At 36.4% G+C, this 22,266-nt stretch overlaps 1 protein-coding gene across 1 annotated transcript in view; it reads right to left on the bottom strand.

Moving 5' to 3' along the window:
• LOC113117988 (transcription initiation factor TFIID subunit 4-like) overlaps positions 1–22,266 on the bottom strand; it is a 75,528-nt gene that overhangs the window by 38,381 nt on the left and 14,881 nt on the right. The window contains exons 7-12 of the mRNA XM_026286852.1: positions 20,830–20,905; positions 19,440–19,554; positions 14,201–14,370; positions 10,353–10,483; positions 7,911–8,036; positions 3,919–3,975 (exon numbers count right to left, since the gene is read on the bottom strand). Coding sequence (XP_026142637.1) covers positions 3,919–3,975; positions 7,911–8,036; positions 10,353–10,483; positions 14,201–14,370; positions 19,440–19,554; positions 20,830–20,905 — 675 coding nt within the window. The remainder of the gene's footprint in view (positions 1–3,918; positions 3,976–7,910; positions 8,037–10,352; positions 10,484–14,200; positions 14,371–19,439; positions 19,555–20,829; positions 20,906–22,266) is intronic.

Below are 22,266 nucleotides of genomic sequence, written 5' to 3'. Positions count from 1 at the left end.
GCATCATCTCTATTGGTCAATTAATTAGATAGCCCCGCCCCCAACTCACGTCATTGGTTGAATCGGAGTAAACAAGTACGGAAGCTTAATGATGAAAGCATCACAATGTTTCACTCTTCAGGAAGTCAATTAATCAACTCTGAACAACATTAAACTAACACTCCACAGACTATCTGAACCTTTTAAGATAGAGTTTGGTGAGATTGTTTGCTTAAATGTTTTTGAAAGTCGTCTCTTCTGTTCACCAATGCTGCATTTATTTGTTCAAAAATACAGTATGAAATATTATCACAATTTTAAATAAGTGTTTCGATATATGTTAAAATGCAATTGATTGCTGTGTATTCCCAGCATCATTCCTCCAGTCTTCAGTGTCTCATGATCTTCAGAAATCATTCTTATATGATGAATCGCAGCTCAAGAAACATTTCTGATTATTATCAACGTTGAATACAGTTGTGTTGCCCACGGTGCTATGTTTCAGGATTATTTGTTGAATAGGACGTTCAAAAGAACAGCGTTTATTTGAAATGAAATATTTTGCCAATTTTGATCAATGTAATGCATCCCTGCTGAATAAAAAATCATAATTTATACACACATGATTTAGGGTCAGAAAAAAGCAATGATTTTGTGTTCAGGCTGTTTGTATTAGCACAATAGCAGGGAGAGTAAATGATGACAGAATGTTGGTTTTTAGATGATTTATCTCTGACTGATCTGTGTTTGTCATCAGCAGCGGTACAAACTCATGCGTTTAGCGGCACCAGGAGCAAACGTTTACTCCACCTCTGTTACTCTGTCCTTGTCTGTGACACGGCGGCCGGCGGGCGCGCTGGACCAGGGGCTGTTGTGGTCAAATACACCGGTTTACCCAGGTGGTCAGCAGTGGTCACTCTGCGTCCTCTGCCCTGCGTCTCCTCTCCTCTCCTCTTCTGTTGAGAGCGGGGCACGGATGATGAATCTGTGGCCGCAGAGTGTCTGTGTGACCTGACACAGTGATGTATCTGCCAGGGCTTCTCTCGCTCGCTCTCTGTTATGTATTTCCGGCTTCTTTCACTTTATTTTGCCTTCTTCCTTTCTCTATTTGTCATGTGTCCCCTCACAATCGCTCGGCTTTGTATTGTTGCATCTATGGCCGGGCGCTGCTGATTAGGGCGGGCGGCACTGTTCCTGCATCATGTCTTTTTTTGGGTATTGATTTTCACCGAGGGCGCTTTAAAAATATCCCATCTGACCTTTGGTCATCTCTGAGGACTGTGGAAATAGGTTCCCGAACACAAATGCTCGATGACATTACGGGGATGGGATGTTTTGAAGGGCTTAAAAAGACGAATGGTTAGAAAGCCATGCCTTGATCGGACAACATCTGTCCATCAGATGCACGCGCTTGTCGAGGCAGACCCTCGCTTAACAGCATCTTCCAAAAGGAAGGAAAAATCACAAGAAGGATTGCATTGATATCACAACTGAAAAAACTCAGGAGAAACTTCTCCCGACATTGGCTTTACTTTCAGAAAGTAGCTCAGGAATATCTCAAACTAAAACGCCGAAGTCTGCAGATCTCAACATGAAATCAAACATAGTGAAAATACAGTAAAATCAGCTAAAAAAAAGTATTAAAATGTGATTAAAAAAAATAGCATTGTGGATAACATTAACATTAACACAAATGATTAATTGGGTCACAAATTGCATGGCTCCGGAAAAAATGTGATGCTTGGATTTGCTCTTTCGTTGCTCTGGAGATCTCACTGTGTTTCAGGTTAACTATGAACTTTAATGATATAAACTTAAAGTGCTTAAAAGAGCAGATCATTGGTAGATATTTCAAACCAAATTGAGATTTGAGACATTTTTGTGATCTCTTCTGAAAAACTAACTCTGTTTGCTCTCAATTTAATCTCACTGCAGTCTAGGATCTTTCATATGGGACACAAATGGAAAATATGAAAACATAAGTGAGTAAATTAGACTCATTTTAAAACTATATTACTATACTGCTGTGCAAATCTCTTCAGGAGTTGTTGGTATAAACACAACTACTAGTAACACTTACAAGAGATGCAGAAAGAGTATTTTCTTAACACACACGTCACATAAGTGGAGTATACTGTGTGTGTGTGTGTGTGTGTGTGTGTGTGTGTGTGTGTCCTGGTCTGGCTGTGAGTAATAAACCTCTCTCTCGCCGTTCTACCCGTCAAAGAGAGTGAAGGCAGTGCGGATCAACCTCATTATCCTGATGAAAATTTGGGCAGATGTGCGAAACCTCTGCGACAGACGCAAACAGCAGCTCTGTCGCCTGCAGCCAATCAGGAGATGAAAACCGGAGGAAGAACCGCACTGAGAAACAACCACGGCCATTACACCCAGAGAGAGAGAGAGAGAGAGAGAGAGAGCCGGGAAAACGCCATTTCTGGTGCAACAGCAAATAAAAGTCAGATTTCAGCCTTTTTAAAATAGTGATTGGAAACAAGTTGGGAGTTTTTGACAACACAGACCGGGCGAGCATGTGTGTGTGTGTGTGTGTGTGTGTGTGTGTGTGTGTGTGTGTGAGCTGTAGTAGTCATTCTGTGGGTTGAAAAAGTTAATCTGGCTGTGTTGAGATGATGAGCTGCCTGCCACTTAACAGGGCGGAGATCCACTTTGATCACACGGCCTCGGGCGCAGCCTATTACAAATCACCTCATTTACATACAGCACAGCCTGATGGGAAGACTACAATCCACTCGAAAGGGTTACACCTCACTAATGTGGAGCAGGAGAGACAGAGAGAAAACAAGGGTGATACCTAAAGAAGAGATGGAGAGATGACAGTCGGGAGATCCAGAGAAGATACACGGGTGACTAAACCTTTAGCACTGTGTATTAACATGATGCATTTATGCTGCAAACTGTTCCTCAAATCATGCATGTTATTGAGATGTAGTGCATCTTGTTCACCTGCCGGACTATGAAACGGGTAAAAAAAAAAAAACACAGCAAATGCACATCTGCAATATGCACAAATGCAAATCAGTATAAATAATCATAATGCATGATGAGTTTTTAATTTCTCATCGCAGCTCATCAAGCAGAGTTGTGTACAATTCAGAACTGAACTTAAAATCAATTTAAGTCTTGAAAAATATGAAGGTTTTATAGGCTGTACGCACAGATCTGTTTGATCTGTCCTTAATACATAATTCTTCATGTTCAACACATTTAATAACACTCCCTGTAACTCAGAATTAGAGCATGATTGAGAGAGCATTAAGATGTTTTCAGACCAGGTTTAGTTTGGACTCACATCCACAGTGCCATGGTTTTGTAATCAGAGCATCCCAAACACATGCATCTAAATAAATCCGAAATAGTTTCTTCAAATACCGTAAAAGCTTGCATCAGCTCTGTAGCATCATTAGCATCATTTCTGTAAAAACTAGTGCATCATTAGGAATTGAGGAATTGAGAATGGCATTATTATTAGTATTGGCAGCATAAAAAAACGAAAATCAATGTGGGAGAAGACACAAGCAAGCAATTTGTGCCTTATACCGCGGTAACGGTTGCTAATTGTCTCCCTTCTTGCAAAAGCAAGACTAGATTGAGCTCCACGCCATCCGCCTTTATGATGCTAATGGCCTCTGCAAATTATCCGTCAAACAGGAAAAACTCTGACTTCATCTCCAATCAGATTCCCCATTCCGCCCCGGATAAAAGCGCAGCACATTCTCCTAAATACCAGCTCAGAACTGGAGAAAAAGAGGAAAACGCTCATTTCTTCACAGGACATCAATCAACGAAAATAATTCCTCAAACTTTCTTCTTCTTTTTTTTCCCAGAGTCAGACTTTAAATGGCATTACATATGTAGCACGGCATAAAAAATTCATCTGCGGGAGCCTTGAAATGTCAGTGGTAATGATGGAAGCCTCACCTCCTTTGCTTTCTGCTTCAGACGGGCTTGTTCTGGATCTTCTTGCCGCGAGCGACTCTGGGAGAGATAGAGAGAGAAAGAGAGAGAGAGAGAGAGAGAGGGAGGATGAACGACAGAAGGAAGGACAGAGGGAGAGACGGGCAGACGGCAGGTGAGAGCGTATCATGAGCTCACTTCATCGGCAACTCTAAAATAGTTGCGGACAAACAAGGGCAGATCTGATGCATCAAGGACGGAGTGTGTGTGTGTGTGTGTGTGTGTGTGTGTGTGTTCAGCTTGGAGTGATTCTACCCCTGCAGGCTGTGCCCTCCAAACACACACACACACACCGCCACAGGCAACTACTAATCAAAAGACAAAATACATGCACGCACACATTGTTACAAATGCAGGTGCAATCTATAATCATCACTGTGTGTGTGTGTGTGTGTGTGTGTGTGTGTGCGCGCTCATGCAAATAAATAAATAAAAATGTTTGTGTGCTTGTGTTAAAACAGTAAGAGTGGTCTGCAGCCCTTTCAACATTACAGGAATGAGTCCTTAAACCCAAAAATTAGGATTTTCCCAGTTCCATCATGATAAAGTCTTTGGGTTTTTGGTTAAATGCAAGATCTGTGTTTAACAAAAGCTTAAAATATTCTCCCATTTTATTTTACGGTATCAAACTAATTATATTATACAATAATCATTTTTACATATCTTGAAAAGACGACAACTATCAAGAGTCTTTATGTGATGTCAGAGGTCATGGTGTCATGCCAGTGAGTTTATACTTGAACTCTTGAAAACCATTATAACTCACACTTTCCAACTTGTAGATTTTATATAATGATTGAACAAGTTGTATGAAGATTAAATGTGCTTCTGTAAATGTAGTCAGTTTATATCCTAACTGTAGCTTTTTACTTTTGTATTTAAGATTCAAAATTAATTTGAGAAGATTAACAAAATGCAAAGGAAAAAAAACTGTTTTATGGGTTTTTAATTAAACGCCTGAAGTAAGGTTAACACAAACTCAGGATATTTTCACATTTTATCCTATGACATCATTAATACCTCCTCATGTTTCTTTTTAAAGTTGCATGTGTCTTGAAAAGATGAAAACTACACCGAGTGTCTAAATAGGATTACAGAAAAACTACAGAAAAACTCCAAATTCTTGTATCATTTTGATGACATATTAAAGTTTTTTTCACTCTCTTTTAATCACTCTGTAAATCAGAAAATGCTTTCAACAGCAAGAAAAAAAAATTGACCATGTCTTTAGGAATAAAATGTTTTATGAAAAAACCCTCTTTAAAAATCCTTCAGAAATAACATGGGAATATTTAGGCACAGCTCAAGTAAATAAAATAAAAACTCACTTTGTAAAAATGACTTTAAATATGTACTTTGAAAAGTGCAATAAAATAAACTCTTCAAAGTGCATTTTCCTAATAGCCTAAAATCTCAAAATTGACCATTGCATGAACATTTCTTTAAAAGAGCTGTCCGAAGCTTAGCAATGTTGATTATCTTGATGAACGAAATGCATAATCATAAACGTTTGTTGGTCACAAAGCTTATTTTCCGCAACAATCTAAAAGCCAATGGAAAAATCCGGTAAAATGCATCATCCCTGCAGCTCTCCATTCCTACTTGTGTCTTTACGTTTGTGTGTGTGTGTGTGTGTGTGGTCAGAGAGGCTAAATCTCTCTGCTGAAGCATTTAACCGTGGCCTTGTGTGATTTTACTCTCATTTGGTCTCTTTTAAAGAGAGAGAGATGTGTAAGGTGTGTGATCCTGAGGGCTTCGTGTTTAGGTCTCCGGTCTTTTTTTAATTGCCCCATGAGAACGTCTCCTAACTCACCCTCTCTCGGCGAGGAGAGGGGCGGCAGTACTCTGCCCTTCCTCGCCGCTAATTGGTTTTAAATATATCAGGCGGTTCACGTACTGGTCGCTATCTCGGCTGAGAGTAATGCGTTTGGCCCCTGGCCCTCGCGCTCGTCCCCGAAGACTCCAGTCATATTTGAAATGGACGATGAGATTTATTTTAGCAGGTTCATGTTTAAGGGGTCAAATCACGCTGAGCTTAAAGACGCAGAGCGCGGACACAAGGACACAAACCAATGCTCCCACAGAATGATCTCAACCCAAAATAAAACAAGATTTGTTTGTTCCGTCTGTCAGCATTCATTCATTGTTTCCAGACTACACTGGCAATGTTTTACTGAGCTACAGACGACACGTTCACGATGCATTCGAGCTGGAAACACATATGCATGCTTCCCTGATCGCATTTTAGGCTTCAGCGGAGTTTAAAACCCCAAATAACTGCGACACTTCAGCTTGCATAACGTCTCATAACGTCTCAAAGTCACAGAGGTCGGCGTGGCCATTCGCGCTCGCGTATGAGCTAAACTGTCTCGTTTTGGGAGATATAATCGTGCACGCCGTGGCATAATAACGCCATTAGGCCGAAGGGAGGCGAGATTCGGCCGTGTGAGGGGGGTATTTACGGCGGGTCATCGTCCCTGAGCTAAATTAATTAATGACGGAAAGCCGCTGAACTGTTTTAAACTGAGCCGCTCGGGGCGATGGGTGCAGGGCAGAGTGGACGCAATCGGCTCTTTAATTGGAAAGTCTGTCGTTTGGGGTTATCAGGGGCTTCCTGGTCGTTTCACAGGATCAGATACACCGCAATGGACACAAAATGTAAACTTTGTTCAGACATCCTCAGATAAGTTGTAGGATGAGCTCACAGAGACATGGGGCCAAAGAGATATGTGGCCAAATTTATGAAATTCATCAATTTTGCTGTTATATATATGTAAAATTTAATGCAACAAAACAAGCATAAAAAATGATGTAGGAATACAAAGGATTTCTGAACGAATTGGAAATTAGGGATCTTTTATTTGATTTCTTTAAATCAACAAATTATGCAGGAATGCTTGAGTGATTCATTCTGTTTGTATTTCCACACATCATCTAATTTCATTGTCTCATTATTTCATAGTATCATTATTTTATATAGTTTCTATGTTTGTTTTGTTTTTCATTTTAACTTTAAAGTTTTAGTTATTTCCTTGAGTGTCATTTTTATTATTATTTCTTTTTTTATTGAATTAAAATTAACATTTTTTGCTTTGGCATCTAGCTGAAACATATACGCTTTTTATATTCTATTTTATTTCATTTAAAAGTTTATGTAATTTCAAGTAATTTAAATGTTTTTAACAGGTTTTAGTCGTAGTTAACTTATAATAACCCTGCTCTAGAACGAGACAAAGCAATGAAAATCCCAGATTTATTGAAAATTTCTGGCATCTGATAATGACAAATTTATTTATTAATGCAAAATATCTGAAATAACACACAAATCCAACATGTGGCTAAACAATCTTACTAGCTTGTGTTTATTTATTTATTTTAATTTTTTTATTTTTTTCAGATGACCCATTTTCACCAAAATATTGACTCCCCCTCGCACTTAAGTTAAAATTTCGATAATTTATCGTTATTTTCACATGTGCATGGTTCTCTGATGTTGTTCAGTGCTCACAGGACATGCAGGAAAACCAATAAAATATGTGTAAATAAATAAATATAAAAAAATGCACAAAAAAATGATTGTTTTTATTTTATTTTTCCTTTTTTAATTCAGTTCACGAACCCTAGTTTGGGAAATCCTGGTGCTATATGAATGTTTAAGGTTCACTGGTTTGAAGATCAATGAAGATATTGATATCTTGCAATCAGCTAATGTTCAATTAAATGTCAATAAACATAATACAGTTTAATGATGTAATAATATTTCATAAGAAAATGTCTATAGATTTGAAAACCGATACAAGTGACTTTGGTTTGTGGTTGATACAGTATCTTAAATGAACAAGCGTGGGCAATCTAACCCATTCATTTACCCAGTTTGTAGCAAGGTGCAGAGTTTCTGTCCTTCTGCAGCTGAGATCCCATCATTAATGTTCATGGATCTGGGAATACGAGATTACCTTCGCCGCTCTGAGGAGAATCTCTCGTTCTCGTTCATCTTTCCTCTGCTTCTCCATCCGCTCCAACTGCTCGAAAAACTTGAGCTGCGAGCGCACATCAGACGCCTGCTCGAGCCACTCGTCTTCCTGCAGAGAGAAAGAGGTCAGGAGAACTTCTGATACACACTTTAACTTATTCATGAGTGTTTATGACTCAATCACGATGAAAACTTTCTTCTTAGGCAGGTGAGACGGAAGTTTACGGGACGAGCGCAAAAAAACATGTTTACTTCAGAATGCGACCTCGATGTTTTGTGCACTTCCTGCGCTATCCCTGCCTCTTTTCATTTTCTGACAGGCTCTCATCCCTGTCTCCGTCTCTCCTGTCCTTTGTTGGCTATGAAGTCAGCCGTGCCTCTTTCAGGACGCTCTTGTTTTTTTGCTGATGTCAGTTTCTTCACACAGGCTCATTTATAACGCAGCGCGCGGAGAGCAGCAGACGCAACAAAAAAGCCACAACACACACCAAACAGAAAAACAAAAAAACAAAACGTGCGTCCGTGACAGCGCTCCTCTGCGCTAAACTACTCGCCATGTACACAAACAAACAGCCTTTAAAGCACTCCGCCACCTGCTTTTCCTCCTTTGTGGGTTTGTTTTGGCTTCTCGTTAATGCGAGTCTCCTGAAAGAGCTCTGTGTTTAATGCGATGCAGGGAAACAGCGTGTCGGACTCTCTGGCTGTGGGTTTGAATACTCAATTGTTTACCTGTCTCTTTGTAATCTATGTGCCCAAAAGTTTTCACTTCAACAGCAAGATTTCAGCTTTGCACTTTACAATACGACGATTATGCACATTAACATGAACTAACAATCAGAAATATGCATATATCTAATGCATTTTAACATTAAAGCGCCACGCGCAGACATGCAAAGTGAACTAACAATAGATGCAGAATAAAGTTTATCAAGACAAACTTCAGGAGGATTCACCAGACGACTGACAAGTGGATGCTTGGGTGTTCAAGATGGTTTTGATGGCAGTTTGAGTTGTTTCTATTTTAAAGGGTTAGTTCACCCAAAAATAAAAAAGCCGAAGTTACATTTTTTTTTCCGTATTATTTTTCTTACAAAAATGCATGCGTGTGCTTTATTTGTCTAATTTGGACTGTTGAACAAAAATGTCACTACAAAGCTAGAAACAGAGCTAGAGGACATTTTTTTAAATAACTTAGATTGGATTCGTCTGAAAGGAGAAAGTTATATACACCTATAATGCCTTGAGGGTGAGTAAAACATGGGCTAATTTTCATTTTTGGGTGAACTATCCCTTTGAGTCAGTCCTAGGGTGTTGCCAAGACTTGTGGCTGCTATAGGGGATTGCTTAGTTGTTCAGAAAGTTTCTAGTTGTTTAGGGTGTTGTATACACAGGTAAATACCTCGCTTCATGCATAACTTCTTTTAACATTTAGAACATAACGTAGCGTGTTCCTAAATAAATCATAGTTTCAAAGTTTTTAACCGACTAATGATTTCCATGTTAATTAACAATGTTTGATTCGTTTTTGCTGTGAGCAGGCAAATTAATAATGTGTGTTTGTCGGAAGACACACACACTCACGCACACACACACGCACACACGCACACACAGACACGCGCACATACACACACACACACGCACACACAGACACGCGCACACACACAGACACACGCACACACAGACACACGCACACACACATACACACAGACACGCGCACACACACACACACACACGCACACAGACACGCGCACACACACACACACACACACACACGCACACACAGACACACGCACACACAGACACAGACAGACACGCGCACACACACAGACACGCACACACACAGACACGCGCACACACACACACACGCACACACAGACACGCGCACACACACACACAGGCACACACAGACACATGCACACACAGACACGCGCACACACACAGACACACGCACACACAGACACGCGCACACACACACGCACACACAGACACAGGCACACACAGACACGCGCACACACACGCACACACACGCACACACATACACATGCACACACACACACGCACACACAGACACACGCACACACACACACACGCACACACAGACACACGCACACACATACACATGCACACACACTTACACACGCACGCACACACAGGCATGCGCACACACACACACACACACCCACACAGACATGCACACACGCACACAAACAAACAAGCAAGTATATTACAAACAAACAAGCAAGTCCAGCCCAAATGAGTAAAAGTAGCGCAAAAGTAACATAATGCATTACTTTCCATATTTTTCAGAAGTAGTTGCTTTAGATAGTTACTAAGTCGTTACTTTTTTAGGGTGTAATGCAATATTGTAATAAAAGTAACTATAGTGTATGTATAAATGAAAGCATGTCTTCCTCACATCTCTTACCTTACACGAGTCCATTCGGTGCTGGGCGATGGAGGAAACCTTCTCCAGCACCGTGCGTAATCTGGACTGGGTGGCGTGAGAGATGAAGTTCACAGTCTCCAGCGGTACGTCCGTCACGCCAAACCTCTTCGCTGGAACAAGAAACACGCAGATGTTACGAAAATATCAATAATCAAACAAAACACATCACCGCACGGATGCTTGGAATGCAGTTCAGCGAGAGAAAATTGCATCTGTCCTGTCTTATAAATCTTCAACAAAAAGGTCCAATGTGTGTTGAAACCACAAGAGGTTGTTATGATGAACCGGCACGACCGGCATTTAAAACACAGATATGTGGAGAGGATGTTTTCTCACTCCAGTGACTCCTTTTCAAACCTGATTTCCTGATATTACAGTAAAATGAGTTTGGATGAGCCTCTGTGGTTTGGAAGGTCACTATGCTGATCAAATCACCCAGAAGAGCTCAAGAGACTTGAGAAACATAAAAACAGACACAAAGTCTGTACAGTAAATGAACATGGATAGCAGCTGGTCGTTTGATACTGGAGAAATCCATTGAGAAATGTGCAAGCTCCTGTTGAGATACTGGGATCTCTGCAAATCTGAGCACAGATTGAGACATTTTTCAGAAAAACTAAAGATTACGAGGTGTCTTTATATTAAGATAAACATCTGAGATATAATGGATCTGATTAGAATGATACTGACGAGAAAAATCTGACATTTTCTTTCCTATGAAAAAATAAAGGGGAAGAGAAAAGCAGTTGATGACTTTTACTTTAAAGGATAATTAGCACCAGAGTTTCTAAAGACCGCTGCAAACCTTCAGAGCGCTTCTATCTACAACATCCCCATCTTTAATTTGCTATTAACATACGTTCTCCGTTCCACTGTTATTTTAAGAAAATCAGACCAATTATTTAAATCAGCCGCTAAATGTGCTGAAAGTGTCCTTAATGACTCCAAACGAGAACTTCTTTCTAAAAACGGGAAAAGGAGATGCTGAAAACATCTTGGAAATGTCAAAACATGAGGAGTTTCTTAAGGCCACGGTTCTTTAAAAAGCACAAGCATTTAGATGAACCGTTTTAAAAAGAATTTCCCAAGCAGCAACATGCATAAACGACATATGCTGTAAATGCATGTGATAGTGACTGTAACTTTGCATTCAAGGTGGATATAAGGTTAGATGATGCCTGAAACTTAATTTGTATGATAGTTAAACACCATATTCACAAGGAAAAATGCCTTCAGTTTAAACCTAACCACATTTACTTCAGATTTACTTGAACTATCAAACTCCTCCAGTTAAAAAGCTTTGTAGTAAAATGTAACTTTTATTACATTTATTTTTATTTTTCCTCATTTATCTTTTATTCTTGGATGTGGCTTTTCATGTTTCAAATGTAAGTTTGTATATATATATATTTATATAAAAACACACACACACACAAACATGTATGTATATATATATATATATATGAGGAAAAATAAATGTAATAAAAGTTACATTTTACTACAAATGTAACTTTTATTACATTTTTTTTTTCTCATTTATCTTTATTGGATGTGGCTTTTCATGTTACAAAAGTAAGTTTGCATATTGTTTATATTATATACACACATGTATATATATATATTAGTCCATGCATTTCAAAGAAACTGAACCCTTGAAACATCTACTTGTTTTTTTCTTCTGTAAAGTTGTATTTTTGTAGAAATAAAGGTTTTGCAATAAAAAAAAAAAACATTATCTGTATGCGTTTTTTTTTTTTTTTTTTTTTTAGTTGTTGTTGTTTTTTACATTTGTGAAACTGGAGCAGAAAACCAGTCATAATCATCTGAAAACCGAATAAATAAGCTTTCTATTGATGTATGGTTTATAAGGAGGACAATATTTAGCCGATACACAACTGTTTTAAAATCTGGAATCTGAGGGTGCAAAAGAATTAAAATATTGAGAAAAACACCTTTAAAGTTGTCCAAGTTAAGTTCTTTGCAATGCATATTACTGATCAAAGGTAGGAAACTTACAAAATAACTTAACCTAATATCCTAAAGATTTTTGGCATGAAAATAAAAAAATCTATCACTTTGACCCATACAATGTTTTTTTTGGCTATAGCGATGTAAAACTGGTTTTGTGCTCCAGGGTCACATTTGAGAACCTACGGCTTTGGCATTAGCATCATGCTCTACTGTTTGGACCAAGAATGCACACACAAAATGCAAGGGCTGCAATATTCGACTTGATGTTGAGGAAAAGTACAATACAGGATAACTGTTTAAAAGAGCATGAGCGATGGTAACGGATGTGATCTTTGTGTTTGAGGGTGAATCAGGGCTTTTGTTGGACTGTGTGTGTGTGAGTTTCTCTCAGATTGAGCCGAGCTGGCAGGATTTGTGCCTCCCTTGGTTCGCTGTCACCTACAAGTTCTCCAGCAGCCCATCAATGACCCCACACCACTCCAGCGCTCCTCCACGGCCCAGCAGGGGGCGCCTCGTCCTCCTACACACTCGCCTGCACCTTTGAGAAGAATGACTGGTTTCTAACGCACACCGCGCTCCCAGCGACAGCTCGACACGCTAACACGCGCTAAAACAGATGCCCTAGAGCTTCTGACACTTAGCTGAGATCTAATGTGTAGCGAACGCAAGGGTGACAGAACAAGCGCTATACGTCTAGTTTAAACTAGTTTGTGAGGAAAGAACTTCATAAAAGCCATACAATTCTAGTCTGGTCGTGTTACCTATAACGATCGTAAATCGTACTTTATTTAGAAGTTCAATGTATAACTGTGTAAAATTAGCTTAACATTCAATTTGATTCAGTTTGGGGTTGAATTTCCTGATTTTTAAGTCTCTTCTGCTCACCAAGGCTGCATTTATTTGATCAAAAATACTGTAAAAAATGTGAAATATTATTACTATTTAAAATAACTGTGTTGTATGTGAATATATATTAAAATGTAATTTATTTCTGTGATCAAAGCTGTATTTTCAGCATCATTCCTCCAGTCTTCAGTGTCACATGATCTTCAGAAATCATGAAAATATGATGATTTGCTGCTCAAGAAACATTTCTGATTATTATCAATGATGATGCATTTTATTTTTCAGGATTCTTCAATGAATAGAAAGTTTTTATTTGAAATATAAATCTTTTGTAGCATGTCTTTACTTAAATGTCTTTACTGTCACTTTTGGTCAATTTACAGAGTCTTTGCTAAATAAATAAAATAAAAGGAAAAGTGTTTATTTCTTTCATAAAAGGTTCTTACTAACCACAAACTTTTGAGTGGTAGTATATATTGTAGCATTTGTTTGGATATAAATGTTGGTGGTCATATGTTGAGGAATAAGCGTGTTGACAGATATGCGGATACGATGGAAATCTAACATTCAGCTTTCATTGCAACGTGCTTTTCTTTTTGTTATTTACACAAACACAGAAGGACGAGTCTAACATTTCTCTGTGGTAATCGACAGCATGACACAGACTGACCATTTCCATGCTGTGACCCTTAACAATGTGGAAACCGTTTAAGATCCAGTAGAAAAGATGCAGAACCATGAATAAAAAAAGAATTCAATGCAATTCTGATGTCCACCTTTTTCTTCATTCAGGATTGCAAGGAACAAAAAGGACACACTCCTGGTGGCCCAAAGCGACCATGCACTGGCCTACATTCACAAGAACAGGGAAGGTTTCAAAGCTTCAGGCTCTCCAGAATAACTACATCGTCACAGATTGGTTAACGTGTCCTTGGAAGAGCTCTAAACGTATATTTATCACTGTAAACAAGCCAGATGGTTGAGGAGTGTCTGTCGTGGAGGAACTGTACCTGTTTCCAGTATACGCCGGTGTAACAGACCTGTAGACAGGAAGGCCTCGTCTTTACAGGAGCGGATCTGCGTTCCCACCAGATCCGAGTTGGTCGCTAGAATGCGTGCGCTTTCCTCGTTGAGGTTCACACCAGCCATAGATGCAACGTCGTTGATGTCATCATCGTCTCTGCAATACAAAACAATCAAGCATCAGTCTGGTATCTAAGCACGTTATTATAGAGCTACTCAAGAGTAATAATAACATAATGATGCATATTAGTTTAGCATTAAATCAAAGCATTTGATACAGTTAGCAGTGAAGTTACATGAAAAAAAAAATGCTTTATTCTTGTTGTGACCGTAGTTGTTCATGCAGGTTTTCAGAGGTTATATTAAATAAAAGATCCAACATGATGAAATAAACCAACCTTAAATAAAAATAAAATTGATTTTAGTTTTAGTGGTATTTGAAAAAAATAAAAACAGTAATATTGAAAAAAAGTTTTATTAAATATCAAATGAAATTTAAATAAATATAAAGGTTATTAATGTCAGATACCCTTGCATTATACACATATTCTCAACAGAATGGGTATGTGCATGCATGCAAAAATAAATAAAGAAAGAAATGTAAAAACATTAATATGCATGTAAGAAAATAAAAATTTAATTAATAAATAAATTTCATAAATATAATAAATGTTCCTAGACATGTTTTTTGCTTCACTCGTGTGCATCAGATGTATTATGAAAAATGGGCATGTGCATGTTAAATAAATTAATAAATTGCATGAATGTGCATGCAAGTTCTGTTAGACAAAGTCACAGAGTCAGCTGACTGAAGAGGTTAAACTCAGCATTTGCTGCTGCTTTACTGATGTGTTTGACTTTCCAGTTTTTCTGAAAAATATGACCAGAAAGCGGTCTTCTCATTTTGATGACTTTACTTAACAAAACATATAAGAGTAAACATATGAGCCCATGTCAGATCCTCTTCCAAAAACATCTCTGTAGTTGTCCTTGACACGTGTGCACTGAATATGAAAGAAATCAGATGTTTATGATATGTTTAATGTTTAACGGATTATCTGCACCACCTTGTGTAATTAGAGAAAAAGTTCAGTCAGATTAAATTTAATTAGATCATTTGTTTTGTCCAGCAGAGGTGGCTTTTCATTCTGGCTGAGGCTTCGGTCGCAGTAAAACTAAAACTGTTTAAGACCATTTCCAGTGATTGAAATCAAGCTGAAATGAAATATAAATATTAGATGAAAATTAGCCTCAGCTAATAAACTGAAATGAAAAGTTTAAGTAGGTCTGCTAAAATGACTCAGACTAAAACTAATAAAATGAATTACAGCTAAATATAAATATATATATATATAAAAATAAACTGCTAAAAAAATGAAAAAAAACACAAGAAATTAGAAGAATAAATGATGCTGAAAATATAAAAAAAGATAATTCAAAATATTAATAAATACTATAGCAATATATAAATAATAATAAAATAACATTGCAAGCTGAAGTACTAAAAGTGCTCAAAATAAAACAAAATAAATTAAAGCTACATAGAAATGTAATACATAAAACTTAAACAAATTTTAAAAAACATAAAAAGAAGGTAGTAAAATTTTCAAATTACAATTAAAATGTAAACACAAATAAAAGCTAATTTAAAATATTAATAAACTTATAAATATTATAGAAATAATACTGCGAGTTGAAGTACTGAAATTGGAAAAATTAAATCTGAAATAAAAATAAAGCTCAATAGAAATATGAAAAATTATATTTAATAAAAACAGACAAATAAAAAACACAAAAAGTCCAAAAAAATGTCACATTTATAAAAAAATAAAAATAAATAAAAGCTAATTCAAAATATGAATAAACTTATAAATATCATATAAATAATAATAAAATAATACTGCATGTTGAAGTACTGAAATATGCCCAAAATAAATCTGAAATAAAAATAAATCTAAATAGAAATATAAAAAATTATATTTAATATAAATAAAAACTAATACAAAAACACAAAAAGTCAAGAAAACTTCAGATAAAAAAATTAAAATAATAGAAAGCTAATTCAAAATATGAATGAACTTTATATTATATTATATAAATAATATTATATAAATAATAATAAAATAATACTGCAAGTTGAAGTACTGAAATTGCTCAAATACAAATATAAAAATGTTAAATAATAAAAATAAATTAATAAAAAAACTTTAATTTAAAAAATAAATAAATAAAAGCTATACACTATACTAGAGTATCAATAGTCCTAAACTGACACTGATCTTTAACATTATGTTAATGTTATCAGGCAACCGTGACATAACATCAGTGTGACTGGCAGCTTTTCCACCCAATCGTTTCTCTCCCTTTTCCCCCGTTGCCTTGGTAACAGTGTCCTAATTACGGCACATTAGCGGCAGAGTTTCCTGCGCCGGCGGCACTGCTGAAAACTTCATGGCTCCGATCACAGAGGTCAAAGTTCACTCCGCTCCGCTCTCATTTACGTCCGTGTCTGTACCTCTGTTTCTGACATTGACCCCCTGGCATCTCACGGCTGTGTGTGTGTGTGTGTGTGTGTGTGTGTGTGTGCCAGAGCCTCTCCCAGACTGTCCAGGGTGTCTATGAGTCCTGACACCGCGGCAGGAGCTGACAGAGGCCATTAGCACCGTGCAGTGTTAGCATGTTAGCCTAGCCGCCGCCACAAAGCCGAGAAATGAAGGAGAGCAACTCAAGAGTTTGCTGGAGAAGTCAGGAGTGTTATCAGTGTGTCACACTCATCTTTCTTCTGCCATAAATGATCGGCCTTTTTCTTACAAAAAATGAAGAACTATGAAGAACACAAGTTTTTGGGGTTTTTCAGTGTCTTTGATTGCAGAAGTATTTTCCAACTATTTTCACTTTAAATATTGTAAAAATCTTTTCTTGAAGAGAGTGAATCAAACGGTCCACTTATTTCATGAAGCACTGGAAACGACGATCAAAATCAACATATTATTTTAAACATATTGCTTTTATAATCAATTGATAACTTCATTATAACACAAAATATTCATTAAAAAAAATATAAAAAAATATTCAGTGCTGTTATTGTTGACTAAAACTAAGACTATTAATGCACCGTTAATGAAAATAACAAAAAAATAAAAATCTTAAATAAAATATACGATGAAAATTTAAATTTTTAATTACGTCTAATTGTAATTACTGTTTTAATACTTCAAATCCAAAAAATAAAATTAAAGCTAACTATTTTTATATTTAATCATTTGAATTAACTTTTTATTCTTTTTTCTATTTTCAGTTTGCATTTTAATTTAAGATTACGTTTTTAGTGTGTTTGTTAAATGAAATTAAATAAGCAAAAAAAAAAAGTATATATATATATATATAATAATGCAATAAAAATAATAATATTAGATATATTTAAATATAAAAAAACTAATAAAAATGACAAAATATAATTATATATATATATATATATTCAAAATATAAACAAAACTAGAATTGTATATAAATAATATTAAAATAAAACTAATATATAGAGTTTGTGATGAGTTGCGTGTGAAATTTTAACACTTAAGTTTGTTCTTTGTGAGCAACAGCAATAACGAATGTCACTGTCTTCATGGCAAATGGGAATCTTTCTGTATTAACTAAACTAAACTAAACTAAGAGACAGCTTCCAGCCGAATCTAGTGTTACCCGATGGGTGAACAGCCAATCAAAGTCATCATGGGCACGAAACACGCCGTCGGGTAAAGGGTCTTCAGTAGCAAGCAAACCTGACAGCTTAATTAGCTTCACCGCTAAAGATTTATTGGTTTATCAATCAGCGCCTGCAGCTGAAGCCCTGGGCAGAGAGAGAGTGAACCCTGTGACCTGTGACACACACACACACACACAACGGCTCTCATAAACCCTCACTGTTCACAGTTAACCTGAAGTCAAACACCCTACATAGGCAGCATTCACTGTGCAACACTTATAGTGCTGCTCACATGATTCACAACTGATTCCCATCCAGTGTAACCAGCACTTGATTACATCTGAGGCTCTTAGAAGTGTGCAATGTATCATTAGCATGCGTGCGGATTTGGCCAAATCTAGTTGTTTTGGAAAGCTGCATCAATGTTGCATCAGTAAAGCAACTTTAAATTCAGTTTGGAACAGAATTAAAGTATGCAACATTCAAACACACACACACACACACAGTCTCATATTGTCATAGCACCGAAGCTATCATGCTATTTATCCCGATAACCAGTTTCCACCAAATATCATATCATACTGTAAAGCCGTAATTTTGATGAATGAATATCAAGACACCAAAGTTATACTGAGAAAAAAAATGAGATATTCATAACCTTCTTAATCATATTTTATATTAAAAACTTATACAAAACAGTGTTGTTTTTATTTGACTAAAAATAAAAATATGAATAAATAATTCTCGGTAAATGAAATATAATAAATACATAAATAGAAGATTTGTTCTTTTACTTAATATACTTGTATATGTGACCCTGGACCACAAAACCAGTCATAAGGGAACATTTTTTTAATTGATTTATTGATGTATGGTTTGTTATGATTTGACAATATTTGCCTGAGATACAATTATTTGAAAATGTTGAATCAGATGGTGCAAAAAAAATTAAATATTGAGAAAATCCAAATTCCAAATTAAGGTATTAGCAATGCATATTACTAATCAAAAATTAAGTTTTTATATATTTATGGCAGGAAACTTCCGAAATATCTTCATGGAACATGAAATTTTGACCCAGTCTAAGTGTTTTGTTTTTTGTTTTTTTTACATATATAACCGTGCTACTTATGACTGGTAATAAAGGGTCACACACACACACACACACACACACACATATATATATGTGTATAATAAACTTATATTATTTATATTTTATTATATTTACACATATATAAATACCAAATTCCATTATAACTATATTTAAATACTACAAATGTTGTAATAACTTTAATGCAGTGTTCATTTTAAGTTATTTTAGCCTGTTTTGAAAACAAGACACTACTACATGAGCTACTTCATGTTAAGCACTCTCATGTGTTTGGTCTCGCTGACCTCTGAGGGACAGTTTCGAAAGAAAGAAAGAAAGAAAGAAAGCGAGGGAGGGAGGATGAGGGCCAGGGGCCGCAGTGAAACGCTGCCCCCGTGTGTCAGCGGCCGGTATTACAGCTCACACCCCGTACCTGAAGGAGCCTCCCCCCGGGTCATTCAGCTTGTTCTTCTGGTTTCCTGAGAGCTGTATTGTGACGCCTGCAGGGCTTTTGCCCGTCTGGATCGCCGCAGGCTTCCCTAAAGCACCTGGGAAAAGACAAGACAGCATTATCATGAACTTACACACCTGTTTACATCACACCTCAACCAGCTCTGCTCACATTTCACTTTATTTTGCATAAAGCTTTTAAAACATCCTGCATTGTGATTTTACTTTCTTGACACATTTGACTACAAAAGTCTCATTACTGTAATGTCTGTGGATAGTTTTTGTAACTCACTTTTTTCTTATAATAGATTGAGGTTTTTACCGTAAATGAGTCATTTATACTGTAAAAATGTTTTCAATTAAATTAGCAAAGAATAAAAGCAAATAAAGCTAATAAATATATACATTAAATCATATATATTGTTATATAAATTAAGTAGATTTTAAATCTATAGGGTATAAATTACTAAATTATACAATAAACAATGTAACAATGTAATGTTTATTGCATTACCATAATTAATGTTTTTTTTGGGGGGGGGGGTAGGATGGAAGTGTGCTTAATTGTCATGAAAATACTTTCACCATGGATTCAGGCTTTATTTCAAATAAAAATAATAATGATTAATAATAAATTAAATAATGGCAAAACTTTACTTGAAATTTTTATGTATATTGCATTACACAGGAACTCATTTAATAAACCGAGATTATTAAAATGTATTCGAATATTTAGCAAATTCCATACTTTATCTGAAATAAGTTGTTTGTTGTGTTTTATTGCATTGAATCGATACATAGTATTATGTATTATAACCATGCTTACAGTTATTATAGGTTGCATAATTAATGCATAAAAAATATTGCATTGTACAGAAAAGCTTCAAGTAAAATGCAGTCAAAGAAATTAATAATAAATATGAATTTCTACATTTTTCCAATGGACTCTATGGTGAAATATGACCAGGGCATTAGAATTCATGAGATGCACCCGAAAAGAGACAGAACAACAGGGTGAGCTGCCATTTTTACTGATTCTCTGCTTTTGTCTACATGCATCTGTTTGTTTTTTTCTCCTCAGTGTGTTGACACACACACACACACACACACACACACACAGTGACTGCCAGGGTGCATTTGAACGTGATTTTAAGAGGCATGTTCTCAGCCCACAGCTACAGGAGACAGTATTTTTAGAAACTTTCCCCTGAAAATCCACTTTAAGGGCTCGAGTCTTACAGATTAGACTCTGATGGACAGGAACAGAAGGACTGTTGTGTGTGTACCTGTATGTGTGTGTGTGTGTGTGTGATCAGACGGCTGAATGAATGAATGAATAAATGGCTGATTGTTAGATGTGAAGGTTTGCTCACCTGTCGTTCGCACCGTCTGCGTTATGACCACAGGCATCCGTATCTGACCTCCAGCACCCACTGCCCTCTTGATACCCTACAAACATACAAGAGTCACTCATTTTACATTAATATCTGAACAGTCTTGCGGTCTACAGCGAGTCGATCGGTCAGACATGCATCAGCATCCTCAGATTTAATATCTGCTATATTCATTTTCATGCTGGGCATTAATCACAATAAATCACATCCAAAATAAAGTTTTGTTAACTTAATATATATCTTTTTGTCACCAAATCTGATTTTTATCCAGAGACCGTAAGAAGCAAGTAATATTTCCAGATGAAAGTTAATTTCTTCACCTCACTGTGTGGCCTTGCATTATATGTTTTGATGATCAAATATTGCATTTAAATATCATCTTACATTATATATATATATATATATATGTGACCCTGGAGCACAAAACCAGTCTTAAGTGTCAATTTTTCGAAATTTAGATTTATGCATCATCTGAAAGCTGAATAAATCATCTTTTCATCGATGCATGGTTTTGTTATGATAGAACAATATTTGTCTGAGATGCAACTATTTTAAAATCTGGAATCTGAGTGTGCAAAAAAAAAAAAAATATTGAGAAAATCATCTTTAAAGTTGTCCAAATGAATTCTTAGCAATGCATATTACTAATCAAAAATTAACTTTTGATAAATTAACAGCAGGAGATCAATATCATATATCATATAATCATTTTATTATATAGATATATTATTTGGGATACAAAGTGACGACTGATATTTATATAATTTTACGTAGTATCTGATATACTGTCATAAAGATCTCATTGATTTATATTGCAAGCATCATACTTCACATCAACTTTTTGACATAAATATTAGCATCTTCACCAAACTGCATATTTTTGCTCTGAATAAAACAGTGGTTTAAGTTTTCACCATCAATAAAAAACTGATGGATCACATATGATACTCGACTTATTTTTGATTTTGCATTAAGGTTAAATGTTCGGTTTTTAAACAATTGGATGTTTCGGACTATTATTTCATATGTCAGGCTTTACGGGGTTAATGTGAGATGTTTGTAACTTGCATAATAAAACTAAGAACGAGTATTAATCAAATAAATAGTCTATTTAAAATGTAGGTCCTTTATTTACAGAATTCGAAATGCATTTAAATTTAAAAATGTCACCATGTTGTCATGAGGTTGAATCTGGGTATTAGTAAAATGCACATCTAGATGTAGTCTGAAACACACAGGCTGGATTTTCCCAAGCACATCAGAGAGAGAGAGAGAGAGAGAGAGAGAGAGAGGAAGAAAACAAGGTGGTGACAAAGTGAGGAGGGGGCAGAAAACAGGAACAACAGTAACAGAGATGCTTCTGTCCCCCTCGAGTCCCTGAGCGCTGCCCAGAGCAAATCCCATCCATCCACTCCA

The sequence above is a fragment of the Carassius auratus genome, chromosome 18 (assembly GCF_003368295.1).
Source record: "Carassius auratus strain Wakin chromosome 18, ASM336829v1, whole genome shotgun sequence".
NCBI classification, from domain to species: Eukaryota; Metazoa; Chordata; class Actinopteri; order Cypriniformes; family Cyprinidae; genus Carassius; species Carassius auratus.
The sequence above is the reverse complement of the archived record's forward strand: the minus strand, read 5'-3'. Positions and strand labels throughout refer to the sequence as shown.